Raw genomic sequence first — 26,995 nt, 5'->3', positions numbered from 1 at the left:
AGAAAAGGCGTCATCTGAGACGGCGGGGAAAAGAGAACCAATCAGCATCTGAAGAAATATATTGCAGATACCATGTAACTAATGAAAGGATAGTGGCTAGTGTTTTAGGTGTGTTTAATTTGCATATTGTTTTCTATAACTGTTCGGGGCAACTCGGGTATGGTGTCGCTCTCTGATGGCCACAGGAGCGCACAGATCTGTATTGAGAGGGAACCGAGCCCCCGATACTGTATTAGCTTTTGCTGTTAGGAATAAAATCTTGGTGATTCGGCTAATTGGCTTTCTGGTCTTCTCTCTTACGGAACGAGCACGCATAATTGTTAGGTAAGGTGAAGTTAAGGTTAATGTCGGTTCAAATAATAAATATATGGTAAATAATTTGGAGTCAGATAATTAGGGTAAGTATCGTGATTTAGACCTTAAACCTAACAAGACGCAACTGGTAGGAAGTCCAATGCAATGTACAAGTTCAATAATTTTCTTTTGCTAATTTAAAGTGTTTAAAAAACTTAATTGAAACTTTTTGTGACGTTAATACTGGAGTATGATGTCAATTTAAATTTCAATTCATTGAATTGTTTGAGATACTGGAATAATTGTTGTGTACAAGTACTAGTAGCATTTGTTTTGTAAAACCTGTGAAATGTTTATTGATCCTTCTTTGAGGTATATTTGTTTCATTTGAAGGTCATCAACCTATTCCAACCTACTCCAAACCCATTCCAAGCTATTCCAAACTATTCCAACCCATTCCAAGCTGTGGAAAACCCCAACTTCGAAAAAAAAAAATAATCAAAGAATACGAGGAATTGAGTTGTCCTTTGCGTTCTTCAACTGTTCATCAGGCCTTTGTCAAGTTTGGGCAGAGTTGTGGTCAAGGAAACACATACAAACTTGACACACACACACATAGAAGGGGGCGGGGACACTAAGTTTGGGGAATAATATTTAGAAAAGTAAATTTTGAAGATAAATGAAAAATTAATGCTGTAAATCGAGCCTGAGTACACGGTGCTAAGTTGCAAAACAATCATGCCCCAACTTGAGAGTAACCATAACCAAATAAAAGAGGAGATGCTACAAGCGTTTGAGCGGGTCAACTACTGTATGTGGCCATAACTACAGACAGATGGCCCATAGCCACCAAATCTTAGATGACTATAACGTGTCATATGTGGGCCTGCGGCCTCTAGTTGCCAACCACTGCATTATGCATTCAAATATTGACAATAAACTGTAAAACTATTTCACATGTTCTTACGAGTTTATGTACTTCCTTACGAGTAAATGTACTGATCATGCTAATTTGTAAACTTTGGCAAGGTTCACACCGCAGGCAAATGCGACCCAGATCTGATTTTTTTTGTGATTTTTTTTGCCCATATGCGACCTGTGTCAGATTTTTTTATGACAGTCCGAACGGCTCAATTCCGATTTTTTCAAATGCGACCTGGGTCGCTTTCATATGTGGTTTTGCATATCCGATCTTTTTCGATGCGTTCGTGGTCTGAACGGCCAGGACCATATATCCGACATTGACGTCATCCGGAGCCCAAAATGTGCTCCGCGCACTCGCGCAGGCAGAGGGAAACTGCTGGCAGCGGGGGGTTGAATCTACAAAGTTGTTTTGAGTAACACTATTGACTTTATATTTTACCTTGAAACATGAAGCATGAAGTGGACATTTATGGCGATCGTAGTAATTCAGCCACGACTCAGATACATTCATTTTTTACGCACGGTTGGGACGTGACGTCATCGTTGGTGATGTCTCCATGAATTAGATATTAAAGCCTCGCCTCATAATTTCCCCCAAATACTGTATTTCTACCTGCTACCTAATCGCTTGACTGTATAAATGCCCCGACACGCTGGACCACATTTACTTCCGCAAACATGTCGGGGTGTGAGGTCATTAAGTGGCCTGCATGTGCAGAAGAAGAAACGGTGTCATGTGTTCATACAGCAGACAAGACCGAGGTCGCATTTATAATGTAATATGAACGCTTACACAAAAAAATTGGATTTTTCCCCAAAATCCGAATTGAGCATTAAGACCTACGGTGTGAACCTAGCCTATGTAGCACCAACAGAAATGGAACAAATGAGGCAGCATAAGGTGCTTAAATCCACTGCCTAATGACACAGTACATTATTTCTTTCAGTTTTCACTCATTTCCTAACTTACAAGTAAAGGCCATCTTACCATTATGATCTTCCAGTTCTATAACTCCTTGTGAAAAGCAACATTTTAGGCGTTCTGCCTTCTCTCCCTGTACTGTATCAAGGAGGGTGATCTCTGGCAAGAGGCGGTAACTCGCTGTGGCCACAGGAGAGAACTTAGCATGATCCTTCCCTGTAAGGAGAACAGAAACACTTCAGTATTTAGTATAATTAGTATAATGTATTAATAATATCATATCATATTGATTCTGCAGTGCCTGAACCATCTTGAATAAACATGAATTCCTAGTCATGTTATAATAAACCGAATTTATAAACTGGAGTTTATGTTAACTACTTACTGTATGAGCTCTTGTAAACACTAATTCTCAAAAGCCCAGCACTGAGGCTGCATATGAGTCTACATCAATGGTCCCCCACATTTTTCCCGCCACAGACCAGTTCATGTTATGTCTGATATTTACTGCACAGGCAACCATCTGTTGAGGCAGGTGTGGGGGTACATTCCCATATTAACGGCCGGCTGCTAACGTACATTTGGGGCACATGTACTGTGCTACAAAAAAGGGGGAAATAAGCAGAGGTAGCTGGGGTTGGGCACACTGGTCTACGTTTTTACATTTATTGCACAAATTAAAATGCCTCATTACGAGACAGGATGCAAACTAGCATCAGTCTATTCAAGGACTATTTATAATTTCCTTTCTCTAAAGCAGGACTGTGTGACCTCGCATTTCCAAAGTCCTTATGGATGAGTTACTACCTTCCCAAAAGTACAGCAAAACGCAGTTCTGGCAGTCAATGGAAGCACTTTAAAACATAGTACTATAGCACTTGTTTTTTTGTTTGTTTGTTTTTTAAGGTTGTTTAACTATACAGTTTTGACAGTACATGCAGGAGGTTATAGAGAATCTTTTTATGTAAAAAAAAATCAAAATCAAACTCGAACTAGGATTCCTTCAATTTACCTTTGCATTTCTTTTACTAAAGACAAACGTCTGTTCTAAGGTAATGAGACAACGCCAGTGATATAAAATCAGTGAATTATCTTAGTTCTTGTTTAATGGCAGGGTCCTGAAATGATGATCGTAAATAAAAAATACAATTTCAATGACCAATCATAAGCAATAACAATGTTCTTAAATTGCCTATTTCTACATTATTAACTTTCAAACAGGCCAATTATTGGTGCATTCCCACCATTCATGTACAAACAAGAGCGAAGTGCACTTTGCAGATTCTTCTTTAACATTACAAACGATTCATGTGTGAAGCACAACTGGCAATCGGTTTACTTGCCAATTCACAATTCTCACCAATTCCTTTGATACAATGCATGACAATGTCGAGTTCCTGTCCTGGACGCAGCAGCGCTATGAGGATGTCATCATGTACTGGTCCAATATTGGAGTCAGCAAACACATCTGCCTGGTTACCAATCGGGACCCACTTTATATCCCTGGAATAGACTAAAATAAAAAGTGACAATTAACAATATGGGAAAAAGTTTAGTTTTAGAACAGCAAACTTCCATTCCATGATATTGAACGATAGGGCTGCAGCTATCAAACATTTCTAGAATCAAATATTCTACTTTATCCCATTCATTATGCTAAAATAATAATATAATTTGAATAGTTAATAATAGCGCTCCACCTGGGGACTCCCATCGTTCTGCTGGGGGACTTCAATGCTCACGTGGGCAATGATAGTGAGACCTGGAGAGGTGTGATTGGGAGGAACGGCCCCCCCGAACTGAACCCGAGCGGTGTTCGGTTACTGGACTTCTGTGCTCATCACGGATTGTCCGTAACGAACACCATGTTCAAACATAAGGGTGTCCATATGTGCACTTGGCACCAGGATACCCTAGGCCGCAGTTCGATGATCAACTTTGTAGTCGTATCATTGGACTTGCGGCCGCATGTTTTGGACACTCGGGTGAAGAGAGGGGCGGAGCTGTCAACTGATCACCATCTGGTGGTGAGTTGGCTCCGATGGTGGGGGAAGATGCCGGTCCGACCTGGCAGACCCAAACGTATTGTGATGGTTTGCTGGGAACGTCTGGCAGAATCCCGTCAGAAGGAATTTCAACTCCCACCTCTGGCAGAACTTTTCCCACGTCCCGGGGGAGGCGGGGGACATCGAGTCCGAGTGGACCATGTTTCGTGCCTCCATTGTTGAGGCGGCCGATCGGAGCTGTGGCCGCAAGGTGGTCGGTCGGTGCCTGTCGTGGCAGCAATCCCCGAACCCGCTGGTGGACACCAGCGGTAAGGGATGCTGTCCAGCTGAAGAAGGAGTCCTATCGGGCCTTTTTGGCCTGCGGGACCCCGGAGGCAGCTGACGGGTACCGGCTGGCCAAGTGGAATGCAGCTCTGGCGGTTGCTGAGGCAAAAACCCAGGTGTGGGAGGAGTTCGGGGAGGCCATGGAAAATGACTTCCGGACGGCTTCGAGGAAATTCTGGTCCACCATCCGACGTCTCAGGAGGGGGAAGCAGTGCACCATTAACACTGTTTATAGTGGAGATGGGGTGCTGCTGACCTCAACTCGGGACGTTGTGGGTCGGTGGGGAGAGTACTTTGAAGACCTCCTCAATTCCACCGACACGCCTTCCACTGAGGAAGCAGAGCCTGGAGACTCTGAGGTGGGCTCTCCTATCTCTGGGGCTGAAGTAACCGAGGTAGTCAAAAAGCTCCTCGGTGGCAAAGGCCCGGGGGTGGATGAGATCCGCCCGGAGTTCATAAAGGCTCTGGATGTTGAGGGACTGTCATGGTTGACACGTCTCTACAACATCGCGTGGACATCGGGGACAGTGCCTCTGGATTGGCAGACCGGGGTGGTGGTCCCCCTTTTTAAGAAGGGGGACCGGAGGCTGTGCTCCAATTACAGAGGGATCACACTCCTCAGCCTCCCCGGCAAGGTCTATTCAGGGGTGCTGGAGAGGAGGGTCCATCGGAAGGTCGAATCCCGGATTCAGGAGGAGCAATGTGGTTTTCGTCCTGGCCGTGGAACAGTGGACCAGCTCTACACCCTCAGCAGGGTCCTCGAGGGTGCATGGGAGTTTGCCCAACCAGTCTACGTGTGTTTTGTGGACTTGGAGAAGGCGTTCAACGGTGTCCCTCGGGGAGTTCTGTGGGGGGTGCTTCGGGAGTACGGGGTACCGAGCCCTCTGATAAGGGCTGTCCGGTCCCTGTACCACCGATGCCAGAGTTTGGTCCGAATTACCGGCAGTAAGTCGGATTTGTTTCCTGTGGGAGTCGGACTCCGCCAAGGCTGCCCTTTGTCACCGATTCTGTTCATAACATTTATGGACAGAATTTCTAGGTGCAGCCGAGGTGTCGAGGGGGTCCGGTTTGGTGGCCTCAGTATTGCATCTCTGCTTTTTGCAGATGATGTGGTACTGTTGGCTTCTTCAAGCCGCGATCTCCAACTCTCGCTGGAGCGGTTCGCAGCCGAGTGTGAAACGGTCGGAATGAAGATCAGCACCTCCAAATCTGAGACCATGGTCCTCAGTCGGAAAAGGGTGGCGTGCCCTCTCCGGGTCGGGGATGGGATTCTGCCCCAAGTGGAGGAGTTCAAGTATCTTGGGGTCTTGTTCACGAGTGAGGGTAAGATGGAACGGGAGATCGACAGGCGGATCGGTGCAGTGTCTGCTGTGATACGGACCCTGTATCGGTCTGTCGTGGTGAAGAAGGAGCTCAGCCGAAAGGCGAGGCTCTCAATTTACCGGTCGATCTACGTTCCTACTCTCACCTACGGTCATGAGCTGTGGGTCATGACCGAAAGAACAAGATCTCGGATACAAGCGGCCGAAATGGGTTTTCTTCGCAGGGTGTCCGGGCTCTCCCTTAGAGATAGGGTGAGAAGTTGAATCTACAAAGTTGTTTTGAGTAACACTCACAAGATGCTCATTCTTACTATACAGGGAGTGAAGAATTATTAGGCAAGTTGTATTTTTGAGGATTAATTTTATTATTGAACAACAACCATGTTCTTAATGAACCCAAAAAGTCATTAATATGAAAGCTGTACATTTTGGGGGGTTGGAGTGGGGCTTTTTTTTGTGTTTGTTTGTTTTAGCTATTTGAGGAGGATATCTGTGTGTGCAGGTGATATTAGACAACTCAAAAAACAAAGATGTACCCAATTCAATTATTTATTTTCACCAGGGAAACCAATTTAACAGCTCAACATTCACAAATATAAATTTCTGACATTCAAAAACAAATCAGTGACCAATATACCCGCCTTTCTTTGCAAGGACACTCAAAAGCCTGCCATCCATGGATTCTGTCAGTGTTTCGATCTGTTCACGATCAACATTGCGTGCACCAGCAACCACAGCCTCCCAGACACTGTTCAGAGAGGTGTACTGTTTTCCCTCCTTGTAAATCTCACATTTGATGAGGGACCACAGGTTCTCAATGGGGTTCAGACATACATGTCACACTGGAGTATAAGTCGCATTTTTGGAGATAATTGTGCGCTTAGTACACAATTTCCATCGCGCTACGATGGTAACATTTAGCAACATGTAGCATACAAGAAAGTTATGGTAAGATAACTTTAAACTCCCCAAAATGGTAGTAGATCAATTAAATCGTAAGTCTTTTATTTATCGTCCACCATGTAGAATGTTTCCAAGTCTCCAAAAGTATTTATGTATTCGGTCGTAATTATCTGCATGACACACACGCACACCGCCCCCCCCCCCCCCCACACACACACAGGCACGGCAACTGCCTGTTCGTGGTTCATTCTTATTCATCAATCGTCTGTAAGTAACTTAGACAATTGTGTGTAATGAGCATGCAACACTTATATACGAGCTGAATTGTGGATGCATGTAGGTTGTTGACTGAACATACTAACCGCTATCGCTAATACTAATCGCGATCGCTAATCATTATCATAGGCTCATCTTGTTCATGTCTATAAAAATACATGTGTATGTAATGCAGATTGATAGTATTTACTGTTTCTTGTGCAATTTCACAATATAAACAGGCAACTTCGCTGCACACCTGGAGTCTGTGGAATTTGTTTGTGAATGTTTAGCTGTTTGTATAAGCTTTTAATTACTTAACACAATATTAGATTTTAACCGTTTAAATTATTCATGCATTTTAATAGCTTTGAGGATTTCTTTGTTTCTTTATGTATGTTACACTAACATGTGAAATGATATACACTACAGGTTATTCTGCCAAACTCAGTAGATGCAGATTGCCCATGTTTCATCACGTTTGTTGTTGTGGGGAAATGTTAAAAAGTGAGTTTAATCATTTAAGTTCGTGTCAGGTAACTGCTGTACATAATAGCCTAGATATGTTCTCGTGAGTGATGTCACGTTGATGAACACTAGTTAGTTATTTTGGCTCATATGCTAACTATTCTAGTGATGAAACGTGTGAATGTGTATTGTTTGGCTGATTAATTTCTTAATGCAGTGAATTGTAATGTTTAGGCATATTGTTAACAAATGGATATGCATTGGATGATGTTGCTAGGTTATTCTTTATCTGTTGTTGCAGACCACAATAAATAGATGTTTCAAGAGGTACGGGCCTGTGTTTTCTGACAGCATCACCCACATTCATAACTTCCCACTCTAAAATCGGTCAGCTGGAGACATCATACCAATCATATGATCATCTCCGTTTTACTTCACATTATGTACAGTTCATACAATCTTGCAGCCCGAGTCAAACAGAAAATTGTTTCCAGTTTGGCAGGAGAAACGCAAACAGAAGTGACGTACGAGCTGCCTTTATTTAATAACTCCGAAGATAAAAACACAACCGCACGGGGGTGGGGTGGGGTCGCGGGGTTAGGGTGACAAACAGATGCAAAGAAATATATTACAGATATATAAAGCGTGACATCATCAGCAGGCGAGAAGGAGCCGATCCAATCTGGACTTTAAAAAAAATTGCAATTAACATTCTATCAGTCCGGCCCTCGGCTTGTCGCAAAAGTTTGTATTTGGCCCTCCGTCCATTTGACTTCGACACCCCTGCTCTAGAGTCACGCCCCCCCCCCCGCAAACCTTTGATCTGCCAGATATACTTGTGGCCAGTTCGGAACGGAAATTTGCGACAGTAGGAAAAACAAGCTTTAACAGAAAACTACGTGTTGAGATAACCACAAAACGTTGTCTAAATTAACACACGAACATCGGATGATATCTAACCTTTTAAGATTGTTTCTCTCGTAGTCACCCGACTACAGAGAAAGTTCTAGAACATATTAGGAGTCGATATAAAGCCCTGCCTTCAGTGGAAAGCACTCTTTTTAGTCCTGCGAGGCACTGGGAGCTCTTAAGGCCCTGATACACCAAACCGACATCGGCGGTCGTGAAGCGTCGTGGCGTCTTTAAGCGCCGTCTGATTGGTGTAGTGACCATCGTCGTAGTGTCGTAACACGTCTCTAAGCGTCTGGGGGGCATTTACGTATGTTGAATCGGCGTCGCCAGTCGTGACATTTGGTGACTCTGATTGGCTGTTAGCTAGCAAATCAGCGCGCAGAGCACCAACGGGTTACCGGTTGGAGTTTTCTAACCATGAGAAATGGTGACTACCGCCGCCGATGGTATGCATGCGCAGAAGGTACTTTAATGGTCAGCGTCGCTGTCTGTTGTTGCGGTGTATTCTTCCAGCGTGACGTGCCGACAGCCGGCCGGACGCCACGGGGTAAGCGTCTGTCACTGTTGACCAGCGTCTTTTTGGTGTATCAGGGCCTTTAGATGTAGGATGCAAAATTAGAAGGGAAATTTGTACCTTTGTGATCTCAGTGTAAAATGCGAGACAGAAAGAAATATTTCAGCATCTTTTGTACATTGCCAAATTCCACTGAAGGTAAGGTAAAAAGAAAATAGACATTCTCTTGATCATAAGAGAGCCTGTCAGTCATCCATTATTTTCAAAAAGCCAAATTATCTTACCTACGAATTAGGCGTTGTGTCATTTAAGAACTGATCACTCTTGACACCCTAACTTGAATTATATTTAAATGTATTCACTGCTTTTATTACATTTTTACAATTTATCTATTTTTCGATTTATATTCCTGGCGTTTGATAAATTGTATTTTTGTTGAATTATTCAAATGATTGAAGATACTATCATAAGGTTTAAGGAAGATTTTCTCTTTTTCCACAATAAGAGAAGAATCATGTTAAACCTATTACCATTTATGAATGTCCGGGTACGGGACAGAGGAACAATGCTGCCGATCGAAAAATGGATGTATGCAGGCAGCTGACATTGGAAGACATTCTTTTCAGTGTTAAAACTTACAGTTGATTAAAATAACAATGACTCTAAGAGCATTCTTATATCTACTTCTTTTCTCCTGTCGCTCTCTTACATGTCGGGGGCGGGACGGGGCGGCACCCTCGATCAAAGGACTACACGATTCTTTGAGGAGTAGTTCCCCCTTTGGATTGACTGGACCAAACCAGAGGTAAGGGCTTTTTGGCAGTGACTTTTATCACTGGGTTTGAGCAAAAACAACTCTAGGGTGTTGAACAATAGGGTGTGTATCCTATCGTGAGCTTCCAACCTCCGATACCCCCCTAAAAAATATGTTTCTAGAGATCGAAGTTAACACAGTCACACACGCGAGCACACACACGAACACGACTGTATGTAACACAATGTTCATACATTTTTGCAAATTGTAAAAAGATACTTAAACATACATTGTTTTTTGCCATTAAAATTGCTTTTTTAGATTTTTTTTTTAAAGTACTGTTCATATATCTGAGGTGTCATAAAAGCCAAAAATATTGGTGTCTTTTCCTGATTTTTTCAGAAACAGGATTTTCAGTGAAACTTGCCTATTGTAGGGACTTGTCCACTACCACTTTTGTCCACGACACTTTGATTCCTGATTTTAGCTCAATTTTGATGTCTTGTACTCGGTGAAAAATGGAAATCAACAAAATGCTCATCAGCATTATTAAAGTAACAATTGATATTTAATTTTTTAAATCATACTTGTTCAAACTTAAATCTACAATAAATGCCAAAGTACAAGATATGCTCGCTGCAAAATTGTTTACTTTCTTCTCATCAGTAACACCTGTCATCTCCCCACATTTAACGTGTCAGGCCATCACCCCCAATTCGGCTTAGGTCAAGCAATCAAACACCGCCCCTTAGTGGTTGGAGGAATAAAAATTTACAAAGCAAACATGGGGCTCCTACACCTATGTTCTACTGCAAATTACTCAAGAATGACTAATGCTAGAAATGAAATGAAAGAAAATAGTCTAATATTTCTTTTGGTAGGTCCCATGTCTATATAGTCATAACACACAATATTCGTGGACCTTCAAAGATGGATCAAAATCCTCGAAAATGGCTTGCACTCGGGCTTAGCTGCACTGTGAATGGCTGGCATTTAAGTTGATTTATAATTTGTTAAAATTTATTAAGTCACTTTATTATCATTTTATTTACACATGAACCATTCTACCTCTAATGTGAAAGCATCACAGTAACCATTAACATCGTATACTGCCACAATTGAATTCAGTTAGTTACTACGGTACATTAAATGCAATGAACAAATCCGACTGATCCTAAAAAGGATTGTTAATACCCTTAGGTCGTACCAAGTAAAAAAGGAGTGATTGAATTATTCACATTAATTCTGAACAGAGGTTATCCATTAATGTAGAAGAATCGAAGTTAGCCGGATTCAATCAATCAATCAATCACATTTTATTTATATAGCACTTTTCATACATAAAAATGCAACTCAAAGTGCTTTAAAACATTCAAAGCAAAACATAGAATTATCTTCAATCAAAAGAAAAGATAAATTATTTAAAAGTTGTTGAGAGCCAAACTAAAAAGGTGTGTCTTGAGCTTCCTCTTAAAAATATCAACAGTCTCTGCAGACCTGACATCCTCTGGCAGGCTATTCCAAAGGTGAGGACCAAAACGGCTGAATGCAGCCTCGCCATGCATTTTGGTCCTCACCCTTGGAATAAATAAAAGGCCGGCGCCAGAGGACCTCAGGATCCGCGAGGGCTGGTATGATAAAAGCAAATCAGATAAATAAGATGGCCCAAGACCATTAACACATTTATAAACTAATAAAAGTACTTTAAAATCGATCCTGAAACACACAGGGAGCCAATGCAGCAATTTCAAAACTGGCGTAATTGGCTCTTCAAATTTAAAGACTGTTAGAAACGTAAGCAAATCTATCTCGAAGGCCACTTGAAAAGCTCCCAATCCCTCGTGAGACCGCGCGAGGGACAAAGGGGGGTATCTACCCTTTAAACGGAGAGTTGGCTGGGCTCTTCCCGATTTGGCCCTCGGATAAGCGGAATCTGATAATTATTGAATCTAAATTCAAGAGCAAATGTGATAAAACCAATATTTGGAGCCAATAATCATTTTCATCCTTTCATTCATCCATGCATCCATTAATTATCCTAACCGCTTATCCTCACAAGGGTCGCGGGTGTGCTGGAGCCTATCCCCGCTGTCATCGGGCAGTAGGCAGGGTACACCCTGAACTGGTTGTCAGTCAATCGCAGGGCACACAGAGACAAACAAACACACACACTCACAATCACACCTAGGGGCAATTTAGAGTGATCAATTAACCTACCATACATGTTTTTGGAATGTGTGAGGAAACTGGTGTGCCCGGAGAAAACCCACGCAGGCACTTGGAGAACATGCAAACTCCACACAGGAAGGCCAGGGCAGGAATAGAACCCACGACCTCCGAACTGTGAGGCGGACATGCCAACCAGTCGCCCATTCCCTATCCATTTTCATTAAAAAGGAAAACATTGGCATCAAAATCCAAGAGAAAATAAAAATTCTTAACTTTGTTGATACGTCTTTTTTAGGATGTTTAGATAAGATAAGATAAGATAAGAATGCCTTTATTGATCCCACAGTGGGGAAATTTTCATTGTTACAGTAGCAAAGATATAGGTCACACAGGGGCGGCGGCATAATGTGGCCATTAATGTATAACATTGACGGCAAACATTTAGGATCAAACCTATGTAGATATACTCAGTAACATGTGTATATACACATGTATATACACACCAACCTACATCTACATAAAAAATATGAGGAACACTCATTTCGGCCTGTACAAGTAAGTGACAGTGCTGCGGTGCTGTAGTGAAATGTAAGGAACAGCATTGGATAAAAATTAAACTAGACTAACAGTAGTGGGGAATGTTGAGTATTGCACGGTATTACAGTAGTGGGGAATATTGGGTATTGCACGATATGAGCTCAGGTGCAGGACTGCACAATTGCACTAATGTCCGCCAGTTTGTAGAGACTACACAATGTTCTTGTTAAAGAGTCTGACAGCAGCAGGCAAGAAGGAACGGCGGAATCTCTCCTTTGCACAGCGAGGGTGTAACATTTTATTGAACATTTGATCAGATTCTCATTATGATGATTTAAAAAAATATATATTACTATACATTTTTGACAAAATACATCTGTGTTATAAAATTCTAACAAAAATTTCAAAATGAAATAAATGTTAACCTTTCCACATATCTTTGTTTTGATTTCAACACAGTTTTAAATTGATTTATTATTGGCCATCACATTTTTTAAAAAGACCGGTGCCAATATTTGTCAAAATACAGAATATCGGCGTCGATAATCTCCCTCCTACTGACAACATCTTTCACTGAGAGAAACACACTCCATTCTTTTCAATATCTACAAGACCAACACGGCCTTGATAAGAATGACTTTTTTAGATTTACAAATGAGTTATAAGTTAGTTTTAATCACAAATTAATATTTACAGACAAGGACAAAGGCAGAAGCAGAGTTCTACAAAAGAGGCGAGCTGGGGAGACAGTACTATGTAAATCAATATGAAAATTATATAATCTCTTTTTTGCCAAGAATGAAAATACTCACCACATGAAGAAAAATAGGAAGTGGACATAAGGTCTACTTTATCAGAAGCATTGTGGGGGGAAATCTGGAGCCTCCAATGCTCGACGACCAATTCAACAATTTAGTGGGAACATTGTTGGAAACATGTTACACGATATTTTAGGAGCCTACTCCAAGTAAAGTACAGAAAAGTTGACACGTCATGTTAGAGATAATGTGGCATGAATGATGCAAATCACTTTCACATATTTTGGCGATGCCCAATTTTGATGTCCTACCGGAGTGAGATGCAGGAAACATTGAACACGGTGTTTGAAGTTAAATATTGTGACACTGTACTTTGGTCAAACTCAGTTGCTGACTTAGAAAAAAGATGTAATGTTATTTCATATTCTTGTGGCTGGCAAAAAGACAGTTACAAGAAAGTGGTTAAATCTGTTGCCTCCCACATTGGAGGGGTGGTTCGGGATAATTCTTGAGTTTATATATAAAATGGAAAAATTGATAAACTGCCTGAGAACCCGGAAAACTGAGTTTGACCACATTTGGGCGAATTGGTTGAACTATGTTACCCTGACTGGAATTGACTTCTGGACATGTTCCTGATTTTAAATTAATTACTTATTACTTACTACTTATTTTATATACAGTAAGCTGTCTTTTGTTTCCTTTACTTATTGTTCTACAAAAAAGGGGGTTGATGCTGGAAATCAATGTCGAACAATGTAATTTTGCTGTACACAATTCTCCCTAATAAAAAGTTAATGATAAACAATGTGCATGTGAAGTACAAGTATTATTGCTGTCCAATTGAGGTTGCTATCCTCACATTCTACTGTTGCATCAGTGACTTTTTGTGTATGGCTTTAATAGGCAGGGCCTGGCGAGTTACGTGTGTCAGTCAAAGTGTAGAATTGACTGGCTGGGTAACTTGATTAACAGTCTGTGCGTTAAGTGATTCGGTAGGAGTTGTGGCCATTGGCAACCCGTGTTTGAATGTGCTTATTATGAATTTGTTTTCTTGCTGTTTGTACAATAAAATGATTGAAAGCACATTGGCGGCTGTGTCAATTCACTTAAGGGGGCATTACAATACCTTATAACTGGTAGACTATATCAAATTAGAATAAAATCGATGCGTTGCCTTGTGCTGCTGATCACAGATGTGCTTACAGTACATACTGGAGTTTATCTTATCTTTCTCACTAAAGCGGAAGTTAAAAAAAACAAATACATCAATAAGATCCATGTTACCCCAACTAGCCTAAACGTGGTATTCTGATTAATATTGCATTTGTGGAATACAAATTAAGCAGAATAATCTACCAGTTTTTATCCATCTCAGGGGGCTGCCATTTCATCCTGTACTGCCACCTGCTGTCGACTGAAATTAAGTTCAAAGTGTCCTTGCCCAGTTTGGTCACGAAGTTTGCAAGGCATGTTAGGAAAAGTTCAACGCATCAACATTAATATAATTAAAAATAGTGCTTCACTTGCATCTTCGATAGAAAAAACAGTAATAATAATAAACTCAGGCCTGAGTGACAACCACATTGCTTCCACCTCGCGACAACATATGTGGATGGCGATTTTTATGAAATTGCACCGCCATTAACCATTCATTGTCTTAATTCAAGGGAAACTAAATTTCAATAAATAACACACACACCGACTTCCGGTTTCGGATCGAAAGGGATGGCCGCCTAGTCAGAGCGCTCCCGACGAAAATTATGAAAATTGCCCCAAAGTGAATTTAATCTACAGCGAATTGGATAAAGACAAGTTGTAAGTGGGCACCAATGACGTCCAAAAAAAAAAAAAAAAAAAAAAAAAAAGAATAAGAGGCGTAAAAAGTCAACCCCAGAACAAATTGAGGATGACGGAACGCAGCTAACAGATCAGGCTAACGATAGCTCCCCCGGGGCTAGCCGAGGGGCCTCGCCCGTCTCGGGCTGTAAAATCGAGGAAGGAGAGGTAAATCTGCTGTTGCTGCTGAAGGAGCTAAGATACGTCGGAAAAGAAGTGAAAGAATTTCAGAAAGACACAAAAACGCAACTCCAAGACATCAGAGGTGAGCTGGACAAAGCCAATGCGAGACTTGGTGAAGTTGAAACCAGGGTTGCTGGGCACGAAGACAAATTACAAAACTTTGACGAATTACTGGACGGGATGGTGGCAATGCAATGCAGACATGCGATTCCGGACTCTCTACCCATTTATATACCCGTCATTTTATGACGAAGGAGTGAAGATCTATGGAACGGTGGAGGAAGCGACGACGGATATGGCGAGACGTGGGTTCCCGGTGACAGTGCTGAAGCCACCGGCAACACTCAGCGAAAAATTACGGAGGTGCGCGTCGTGGCAACATACCGCGGGGAGGCGTCATTGGCAGACTCGGAAAGCGATGGGATTCAAGGAGAAGCTGCAAGTATACAGACGGGATGAGAACTCGAAAATCTTTTTTGATTTGGACGGTATGGTAAAATGGAAATAATGTCGGGTAAAAACGGATGCGGATTACCAATAGTAGAGGTGTCGTCACAGTAGAAGGCCCCCTGTTACAAGGTTTGAATAGGGGCACTCCTTCAAAAGCTGAGGGAGGCGGTGGAATAAAACCACTGCTGGAAGTGCAAATCGGTGTGTTTAGATTTCAGCTGTTATTATTGTTCTATTCGTTCATGTTTTTTGTGTTCTTGCCTTGGGGGGGGGGAATGGGGTGCCGCCAGCTGCTTTCGGGGTTTGATGCATGTACTGGTGCTACAACCGAATGCAGAATAAACAAGTGCAAGTTGTTTCTTTTAATGTGAATGGAATTCTGAATGTGATAAAAGCAAACAAAATATTGTCTAAATTAAAGAAAGAAAGGGCCCAGATTGCTTTACTCCAAGAGACAGATCATCTGAGGCTGAGGAAGAAAGGGTTTTAAGTTTGTGTTCTCTTCATCGGATAAATATAAACACAAACAAGGGGTGGCTACACTTAATTCAGGGACACTCAACTATGAACATATATGTGAAATTAGCGATGAGGAGGGTAGATATGTAAAGACAACAGGAAAAATTGAGGACTCTGAAATAACTATTATTGTGTACGCGCCACCAAGGAGTGACTTTTACAGGAAGATTTTAAATTTAATGGTTGATTCTTGGGGTTTGGTTGTCTGCGGTGGAGACTCACTTTAGGCTTGATCCCAAACTGGACTACACAAATCCAACTAGCCGAATTACTCCGTTCATGAGGAAAATTAAATCGTATTTGGCAGAAATTGAGATAATTGACATTTGGCGTGAGTTGCATACATCCCGCAGACATTATACTCACTACTCTAACTCGTTTAGGGTGTACGCTAGACTTGATTATTTTTTTATGTTTAATGTGGACAGATTTAAAGTTACAGACTGTGACATTCTTAAAAGGGATTTGTCTGATTATAGTCCTGTATTCCTGACTTTGTCGATGGATAAGAAGAAACGGTCTACGTTGTGGAAATTTAATTTTAACGTACTCAATGATTCTGCCATAGTGTCTAAAATTAAGGAAGACATGAAAGTATTTTTGGAAATAAACAACACGGGAGAAATCTGACCCATTATTCTGTGGGACACGCTTAAAGCGGTAATGAGGGGCAACTTAATTTCCATAACCTCACATCTTAAACGCCTCAAAGGGCAGAAACTTGCAGACCTGCAGGCAAAGTTGAAATTAAAAGAACAGGAGGATATAAACAACCCAAATCCCACTGCAAAGCAGGAAATTAAATGGGGAAATTGATATTTACACACAAGAGGCCCAAAAAAAAAATCAAATTTTTCTGAAATACAAATATTATGAGTTGGGTGGGAAATCTGCAAAATATCTGGCTTACAAGTTGCGTAGACAGCAAGAGGATAATTCAAAATACAAAATTACACACGGATGTAAGCAGACCAACCTCTCAGCCACCGAATCTGACTTTTACCAAATACTAAAAAACACGATGTCTTTGATTACCACAAAAACAATTTCTAAATTGTACATGGCTTTATGCCGTGCGACTACTGACAACACTTTGTACATTAAACAAAAGTGGGGGAGGGAGTCTGGGTTGAGGATCTCAGATGAGAGGTGGGGCTATATCTTGTCCTTCCAATGCTCCTCAAGCAGCTCTATGGACTGGAGGGAGCATTGCTGGAAGAATATTATCAGATACTTTCGGACCCGATACCAGGAGAAATACAAGGGGGGTGGACAGGTCATGCTGGAGAGACTGTTGCTCGACAATTGCCAACCACTACCATGTATTTTGGGACTGTCCTAAGGTGAAAGATTTTTGGAAGGGTGTCCAGACGTCTATAAGTGTTTATTTAATTTGCAAATCCCTCTGAATTTTGATGTCTTATATCTTGGTCATGTTATTATTTTGGAACGAGAGATGAAGTTACTGCAAATACTCCTGGGAGCGAGTAAGAAGTCAATTACAAGACAATGGATGAGCCCAGTTCAGCCAGCATTAGATGATTGGTTTGGGATCATTTTGGAGATATTTAGAATGGAAAAGTAGACTTATTAAGTTTGAATCCAGAAGAACAAATTCTACCAAATTTGGGGCAAGTGGATAACTTCCATTTCTCCCAAAGGATCTGACTTTATTTGATTTTGAAAACTCTGAGCTGACTTTATTTGATTTTGAAGACTCTGAGCTTAACATTCTAAACTCTGCTGTACATTAAATGTACTTATCTTTGCTTTCTATTTTTGTTTGCGAGACAGTGGCGATGGACGGCATCCGCGCCCCATCCTCTCAGGCTTTGTTCGTAGTTCTAAGTATTCTGTTTTAAACTTGAAAATGTGTTTGACTTTTGTATTGTTCAAATTTGGATCGTAATATATCACCTCATTCCAATGGTAAATTGGTATAGCGGTATTTTCTCAAGAAGAATGGACATTTTTGGGAATGAGCAAACTGACCCTTCTCGCAGTGGATGCACGATATATGATTGACTAGGAATGGACATGTAATAGACACGAAAAGTGAAGGTGTTTTGTTCTGTTTCTTATGTGAATATGTTATTCCAGAGTTGAAAAATAAAGATACAATAAAAAAATAATAACACACACACTGAACAGTAATTTTTTTAATGAAAATAGAATTATTTTCTGACTTGTTTTAGGCTACTACGTCAATCGTTTGTGATTGGATGACAGAGGATGCAGAGGCAGAACTTCAGCCTAGATATGCAAAGAATTTTTGGCTTCAGCCATGGAGGGCTACAATTAGTTTTCAGTTTACAACAATGCAATACGCATGTTGCCATTGGTGGTTACACAGTACAAGAAGAAGCACAACATAGATCCGCTTCACTATACCAAGACTGTTCATATCCTAAAAATAGTACATAAATAGAGGTAATTTTTCTACAAACATTTTGTGCATAACCTGAATTGTTCATAAACAGGGACTTCATAAGTCGAGTTTCCACTATATATTTATCATAGAGGTTGCACCAACACCATGACACTTAACAGCACTGTATCATTGCTGTCGTAACACTTGTCTCAATACTGTATACAACTGGGCTTGTTGAAACATAGCTAATGGTAAGCGATATGTTAAATCATTTGTTTCTATGTCGATCTTTCAAACTTAACATGGATAAGGTCACACAAAAACTTACAGATTATGCATGAGCCCTGAATAGCCTCACACCACAACATTCTGCTTGGCCTGGCACCATACCACATAGCCTCCGTAGCTTTTCCATTACGAGAAGCGTGGGGCGGGATCGGGTAGGACCAACTGAACTGTTCAAGCCTGTGCTGCACATGAAGTCCACACTTGCAGCGTGTGTGGTTCTGCCATAGTATTTCAAAAGTGACGAATCTCGGCTACTGTTTTTCATCCATCCGTCCATAATCTACCGATTATCTGAGGTCAGGTCGCAGAGGCAGCAGCCTCAGTAAGGAAACCCAGACTACCCTCTCCCCAGCCACATCCTGCAACTCCTCTGGAGGCATCCCAAGGCGTTCCCAGGACAGCTGGGAGACACAGTCTCTCCAGTATGCCCTGGGTCGTCCTCAGGGCCTTCTGCCGGTAGGACATGCCCGGAACACCTCACCAGGGAGGTGGGCAGGAGGCTTTCTAATCAGATGCCCGAGCCACCTCATCTGGTTCCTCTCAACGTGGAGGAGCAGCGGTTCGACTCCCTCCCAGATGACCGACCTTCTCACCCTATCGCTAAGGAAGAGCCCAAATACTGTGTGGAGGAAACTCATTTTGGCCGCTTGTATCCGGGATCTTGTTCATTCGGTCACAACCCACAGCTCATGACCATAGGTGAGGGTAAGAAGGTAGATCGACCGGTAAAATCGAGAACTTCCGCTTTTGGCTCAGCTCCTTCTCCACCATGACAGACCGATACAGAGTCTGCATGACAGCAGACGCAGCACTTATCCGCCTGTCGATCTCACGCTCCATTATATCCTCACTCGCATGACACCGCCGCGGGAGAGATGCTAACAGCAGAGGTTTATTTGAAGATCATTAGCTGGCTAATTTACTATTCAAACCCGCTGTGGACATGCTTCAAATGCGCCACTAGTACTTACCCAACTGGGTGTGCTTTCTTCCATTGGGTTGATTTTGTCATATTGTATAATTATTTTGGGTCCAACAGACGGCAAGTTGTCGCATTCAACAAGTTATTTATTTTCCATACTTCCCCTCCTTCACACTTCCCGGGCGTCCAAATTAAAGCATACCAGCAAACCACTACACAGCAGGTTTGCTACGGCGTATTTCCAGAGCAAAGAGAGCAAGAGAGTGAGAAAGAGAGGTGAATTAGAATGAGGTTCATTAATTTCAATGAAAAAGTCCTGCTGTGTTGCTTGTTGAAGTAGGTAAGACGCCAGAAGAGCATGAACTCCACCTTGATGTGCTACCGTCATTCCTGAATGCTGCGCGCAGCTTGACTATACTCGAGGACACAACGTTGTTCTAAGTCGGGAGGCGCCGCTGACAATGGATATCGAGCCTGCTACAACCATAAAGGGACCGAGATGACTAGACGATGCATTTGATTTTATTGCGAAAACGATCTGGAAGGTGGGGGAAGTAAGTGAGTGGCTTCTTTACACACACATTACGTGACATAACACCCATGCCGCTGCCAATCTAGCTTGCTGTGCAGCAGCAATGAGCTGCGTGATGCATTCTCTCCTCAGTGTGGGAAACTGTACGTCATCGCAACATGAGACATAATGGCCCAATCAGAGCAGCAACAATTCCTGATGTGTGCATGGCATGTGTTGCAGACTTGTCGACAAGAGCACAATGCGTCGGTCACGTGAATCAATGCGGTGGCAGTTCTCACAGTACAGGACATTACGCAGCTACTCCAATTCATCGCCACATCCACATACTTCCAATTCAGGAACACCATATACCGAAAAAAAGAAGGATTTGCCATGGGAGACCCACTTTCTGCCATCCTGTGTGGATTTTTCATGGAGGACATAAGGCACTTTCAACAGCCCCGGAAGAATACAAACCAACTATGGAAACGCTGCGTGGACCGACATCCTGGAAAAAATCAAAACCGGACATACACAACACCTCACAGATCACCTCAACTCCATACATACCACAGGCAGCATCAAATTCACACATGAAGAAGAAATGGACCAATCCATAGCTTTTCTGGACTTAAACATATATCACACAGACAACGGGGACATTAAAATAAAAGTACACAGGAAACCCACACACACTGATCAATACCCCCTTTGGACATCTGAACACCCCACTACCCATAAATTGTCAGTTGTCAGAACATTACATCAACGCACCACAATAATCACGGACCCGGAGGACAGAACACAGGAGGAAAAACACATACAACATGCACTAAAAAGGTGTAGTATCCACAGTGGGCAATAACAAAAGGCGCAGGGTAGGTCAAGAACAAAAGTAAGACAACACAGGGGGGGACGAAAAAACAAACAAACAAGAACACAGAGGAATGGTAATGTTGCCGTATGTGAGAGGAATTACGGAACGGATCCAAAGGGCAATGAAAAACTACAACATCAACACACCCGTCAAACAACACACTACTCTCCGCCAGATTCTGGTTCATCCAAAAGACAAAATACTCCCGGAAAATAAATGCAATTCCATCTATGAAATTCCATGCAAATCATGCAATAAATCATACATCGGGGAGACAGGAAGGAGTTTTATTATAAGAAAAAAAAGAACATAAGAAGGAGTATGAGAAGGAAACAGCCACAAGACAAACAATAGCAACAAAAGAACAAGCATAACAGGAACACTACAAGTCAGCCATCACCGACCACTGTAAAAGAGAGAACCACATTATGGACTGGGAGAATGCCAGAGTCATCCGCACTGAAGACAACAAACATCAGCGCTGGATCAGGGAGGCCCTTTAAATACGCAAGTGAGGACCGAGGACCATCAACAGGGACGAAGGAGCTTTTATGCTCTCTACCACCTGGAGAAACATCCTGGAGGGGTAGGGGCGGTCTAACCGGAATGGTTTGGATCACAACAGAATTCCTAATACTGAGTGGAGCTACGAACCGGACCTACTTCCTTGTTTGTGTGTGCCGGATATTTTTGCTTACCTTGTGTGTAGCGTGAGTGCCTATACAACAATTTACACATGAAAAATCTTTACAAATTAATTAATCTTTACAAACAATTTACAAATGGGTAGGTGCAGGACCCGCAGATGATGAAGGCGGCGAACAATAACAGCGTCATTCAGACCTAGGGTTGCCAACTCCCTGGAAAAAAAAAAAGGGACACCTCATCGGCAGACATGGCTGACCTGACTGCCTTCGACCGTCACAGTGCAGAGGTCGTGGGTTCGAATGCAGTCCTGGCCTTCCTGTGTGGTGTTTGCATGTTCTCCACGTGCCTGCATGAGTTTTCTCTGGGCACTCCGGTTTCCTCCCACATTCCAAAAACATGAATGGTAGGTTGATTGAATGCTCTAAATTGTCCCTAGTAGAGGTGGGCGATATATATCGTTATCGATATCATCGTCAATCTTGCTTTCACAACGTGTAATTTTACATTATCGAGTATTATTACTGCCTCTAAAAGCATAACGACTCGAGTCAGTCGACGGCCGCAAAGTATAAGGAAATGCTGAAAATCAGGGTGCATTGACGGCAGAGGAGGAGGAAGTGATAATCATTCGCCGAATCAGCGGGCAGGACCCGGTCACGTGACTCTGTCAGCACTGGAGGAGTGTCGAGCGAGGATTCATAGCGAGGCGCGAGTCCACGTCGTCCGTAGTCTGTAAATGGTTTGGAGTTGACTAGACTGACGTCGGTGGGAATAACATTGTTAGATGTGCCAAAACAGTCACCGTGAAGAGCAATTCTGTTGCACCAAGAGCCATATGGATTACGACGAAAACTTGGTGAGCGTGCAAGCACGCTAAACAAAAGATTGAACACACACTCAAGAAAGAACCAACAAATATAAATGCACGCACGCACACACACACACTCAGTACTTTAGCGAGCAAGTCAAACGTGACATCCTGGATGATCGGTTAACATTCAGTTTATACGCTTTTAGTCCACATCATTCATAACTAGCCTATATTCCCGAGGCATGTTTTTGCACAAACTACGACGGCTTATTAGTGTGACGCCAGGATATACCCAAACACGAATAAAGTCACAAGTCTACACATTACAGCGATGGACGAGTGGGAAAATACACTTTTCGATAAATTGCAGTTTGGTGATTCAACTTTATTCTGAATACGGTGGCCAATGTATGAGAGTGGGTGTCATCATGACAACGTCGTTTTTTTTTCTCGCTGGATGACATTTCGTCACACGTCACATATCAAATACATTTTTTCTCATTCTGATTGCTGTAGTTAACACCTTTTTCTCATTCTGATTGCTCTAGTAGTTGGCAGTGGTACATCAGTACTGAATGCAGCTAAAAATTTCACATTATGGAATAACAGCAGAGGCATTTAAATGACATAAATATTTCCAAAAATCAATGTAAGTCTATACCTAATTTTTTATTTTTTATTATTAAATCTTGTCATAGAATATCATTATGTTTTGCAAAATCTTTATTTAGCAATTTAAGAGAGATGTTCACAAACGCTGTCTATCCACAATTGGTCTGTGAAGCAAATGCAGATTAAAAAAAAAAAATTGTCGAATATCGTTAAATTATTGTTAGAGTTTTTTGAAAAAATAGAGATTTTTTTTTTGCCCATATCGCCCATCCCTAGTCTGTAGGTATGATTGTGAGCGCGAATGGTTGTTTGTTCGTGTGTGCCCTGCAATTGGCTGCCAACCAGTTCAGGGTGGACCCCGCCTGCTGCCTGTAGACAGCTGGTATGGGCTCCAGCACGGTTTGGATAATGGATGGATGAACACATGAAAAAGTTATTATCCAGAAATGTACTAATACAAACTAACAAAATTTACTTACCAAAATAATTCTGTATCAAACTTCTAGAAACCTTTCCTGCTCAACTCAAAACCATATAAATTAATACTTATAAACTTACAAAAAATAATATATAACAATAAGCAGAACATTCATAATTTATGAACAGCTCAATGCCACATTATATGGAGACATTGATATTTCTTCTGCGATGCTGCAGCGAGGAGCAGTTTGTCTTTGACTACTGCAGGGTAAAATTTTGAACAAAACATGTCATGTCAAGCTCACAATGAGCTCACCTTTAATCAGTTCAGCAGAACATTTGTTTCACACATTTATCCTCTTCTTCATAAAAGAGAAAAATAATTTAAACAAGTTTTTACTGTATATATTTATAGTTAAAGTAGTACAGTAAAAATTATGCCTATCTGTTTGAACTTGTAATTAAAGTACCAAACTTGGATGATCTTAACATTGGCATTTGTATAATAGTTTCGCATGTAAAAATTACATCAGTACTAAAATGCCCCCCTCAAAAGACTCTGTAGTGATTTAAGGGCTTTTTTGTGATTAGATTTAAAAGGCATATATAAAAAAGTGTCCAGCACAATAGTTTGGATTTATTGACAAAACGTGATCTCATCATGATCACCTCCACAAAATCAAAAATACCGTGGCGATCGCTTCTTCACTTACACAGGCTGAAGCGGACAAGAGCATGAATGCGCACAAGAACCCCGACTGATTATATTTCAGACATTTAGCGACGTTAAACTCTCGGGAACTCTCGGGAGGCAGACGGCGACTGGCAGTGGGCACGCAATCAGGCAAGCATGGGTCTTTATTCCCCCCTTCTTAGCTAAGAGTAGGATAACAGTACAGCTAATAGCAACAACTAGCTGCAGGCTGTTAAAACAAAATGCGTTAACACAACATTAGCTCCTTACTGTCCGCGCAGCGTGAGGAGGTGATCATGAGCCTGCGTCTTCATGTCACGGGGTTGCCTCCGAAGCAGTCGCGTGCGTTGTCCGACACCGCTTGTAGCCGCGAAGGGAAAGCGGCGTCAGAGTGAGGTAAGACCTCATCGAACACCGGGGGTCTTGAACGTGCGCATCGGACTCCACAGCAGAGTGTGGCCGCATTGGAAGGTACCATTTCGGCTGTTACTTTCCAAATTGGACGGCGTATCGTAGGTCGAAAAATTGCGGCCATTCCTCATCCAGATAACTGTGCACGTCTCCTCATTCCCACTTCAGTCTCTAAATATCCTGACTAGTGTTAAATGCCTCATCCTAACCGTGATCGGCAAAGAAGCAGTGCGCGCTCGTCCCAGCATAAATCTATGTAGCTCTGCTCATTTCCACATTTCCTCATTCTCAAAAATCAGCCACGGAGAAGTTAATCCTTTTGATATGTTGGTCATTAGTAGGGATGTCCACATACATTTTGGTGCCAATTGAACACCGTTTTGGACGTTGCACGCAATGAAAGTACAATGATTTCCAATGGAACGTTTTCAAGCGGTTCCTCCAGTGACTCTGACCGAACAAGGATAGAACGGCAGCGGCCATTCTCCTCATTAACAAGAGGTGTTATTCATGGTGTCACTTATTTCCTAATTTTTCCCAAATGTATTAATAAAATACAAAATGACAATTCTTTTCATTTTCTGATCAAAAAATACATAAAATGAACTTGTTAGTGAAAACATGGCCATCCCGGCCCAACCATCCCTTTAATGTAAGGCTGTGTGTGAATTATTTCATTATTCATCAATGTATAACATATCTATTTAACATACTTGTCAATATTATTTATGTACTTATTTATTAATAAAAAATATGTTTGTCCATACAATGCTGACATTATTGCACATTCCCATTTTAACCGTCGAGGTTTAAAAAAAACATAATTCTTTACACACCATGTCTAGCTCTGGCATTACCCGGTGGACAACAAATTTGTCTAGGGTAAAATTCTCACTCACTCGCACTTTTTCGACCTGTGTGTTGTTGTATTTTCTGCTTTCCAGTCCTCTCTGTATTTTTGCTCCTAAGAGCTTGTGCCCCCATAGCAGAATCGGAGGGCAGCTGCAAAGCTTGCAACAGTACCTCGACCAATAAGATATGCGGATTCTGTATCGTCATACTCATGTATGAATGTGCTGTCAGCTCATTGGTCACAGAGCAGGGGATGTCCTACGACCTTTACCGTAAGTTGTCATATATAGGGAACTGTTGTTCATTAATTCCATTGACATTTAACTGACTATTTTGGACTCTCATGATATTACGGGACAAAGTGTGTCCCTTTACAACTCAATACGGGACGCATAGTTACATTTCAAAATACAGGATGATTCCGTTTTTCAAGGGATGGTTGGCAACCCTATTCGGACTAAGGTACGTGCTGCTGTGTGTTTGCTTGTGAACCGTCTACTTAGCCTACACAGACGAACGTAGTTATTTCCTTTTTAACAGTTTGTGATCTTTGATCATTCCTATCTGTAGAGGCTAAGCCAACGCTTTAAGTGCAACACTATATACAATCATAATCTGCTCCTACACCTTTCCTTTTACCTTACTCACTGAGTGCATACACGTATATGACTAAAAGAGAGAAAGCAAGAGGATTCTAAACTTTATTTTTAACTTACCGCGATGAAAATGTACAGAGCATACTCTCGCTCGGAAGGTTGCTTATGGTGAAATGTTCTCATCTATGAGCTGATTACCAAGCCATCCGACTTAGTTTTGACATGTTCAAAACGAGGCTTCCCTTGGTCTTCCGCCAAGCATGAAACCTATAAAAACTCAGTCCAATGTTAAATTTTCTTCCTTTGCGATCGTGGGTGGCATTGCTGCACCCCTAACAAAGCAACGGTTCACCATGTTTATAAATTTCGGCCGTCTAAATCAACTGAGAAACACAGTGAGTTCATCTTTCATGTAACAACAGTAGTCACGTCGCCTCCAGTGCGCTCCCAATATACTACCCTGGTAGCGACGTCAGCGATGACGCGCTGTGCACGGGCACTTTTTTTCCCCACATAGGTGTGGCTTACATAAAGGCTTGTATGGGGTTTTTTTTTTCTTTCTTTTTTCCTTTTTTTTAAAGCGGAAGTCAACGCAAACATTTTTTTTCAAGAATATGTTCGATGCAAGCCCACTAGTTGAAACAGGGCATTCTGATATTCTGATTGCGTTTGTGGAATAAGTGTTAATCCACTCGTTCTTAGCCATCTCTAGGGGCGGCCATTTTGTCTTCTGTCAACTGAAAATGACAACACAACTGCTCACAATGACCAATCACGGCTCAGATTCAGAAAACAGGTTAGCCGTGATTGGTCGTTGTGAGCAGTTGTGATGTCATTTTCAGTCGACAGAAGACAAAATGGCCGCCCCAGGGATAGCTAAAAACCAAGTGCATTTTGCTGCTTAATTTATATTCCACAAACGCAAA

The 26,995-nt window shown here is 41.8% G+C and overlaps 1 protein-coding gene across 1 annotated transcript in view; it reads right to left on the bottom strand.

Annotated features, from left to right (window-relative positions):
* The window catches only part of polr1c (RNA polymerase I and III subunit C), a 102,080-nt gene that overhangs the window by 46,082 nt on the left and 29,003 nt on the right, over positions 1-26,995 (bottom strand). Inside the window, exons 6-7 of the mRNA XM_086045959.1 lie at positions 3,501-3,653; positions 2,207-2,356 (exon numbers count right to left, since the gene is read on the bottom strand). Coding sequence (XP_085902085.1) covers positions 2,207-2,356; positions 3,501-3,653 — 303 coding nt within the window. The remainder of the gene's footprint in view (positions 1-2,206; positions 2,357-3,500; positions 3,654-26,995) is intronic.

This window comes from Filicampus tigris, chromosome 11, assembly GCF_054856515.1.
Source record: "Filicampus tigris isolate MCC_2025a chromosome 11, RoL_Ftig_1.0, whole genome shotgun sequence".
Lineage (NCBI taxonomy): Eukaryota > Metazoa > Chordata > Actinopteri > Syngnathiformes > Syngnathidae > Filicampus > Filicampus tigris.
The sequence above is the reverse complement of the archived record's forward strand: the minus strand, read 5'-3'. Positions and strand labels throughout refer to the sequence as shown.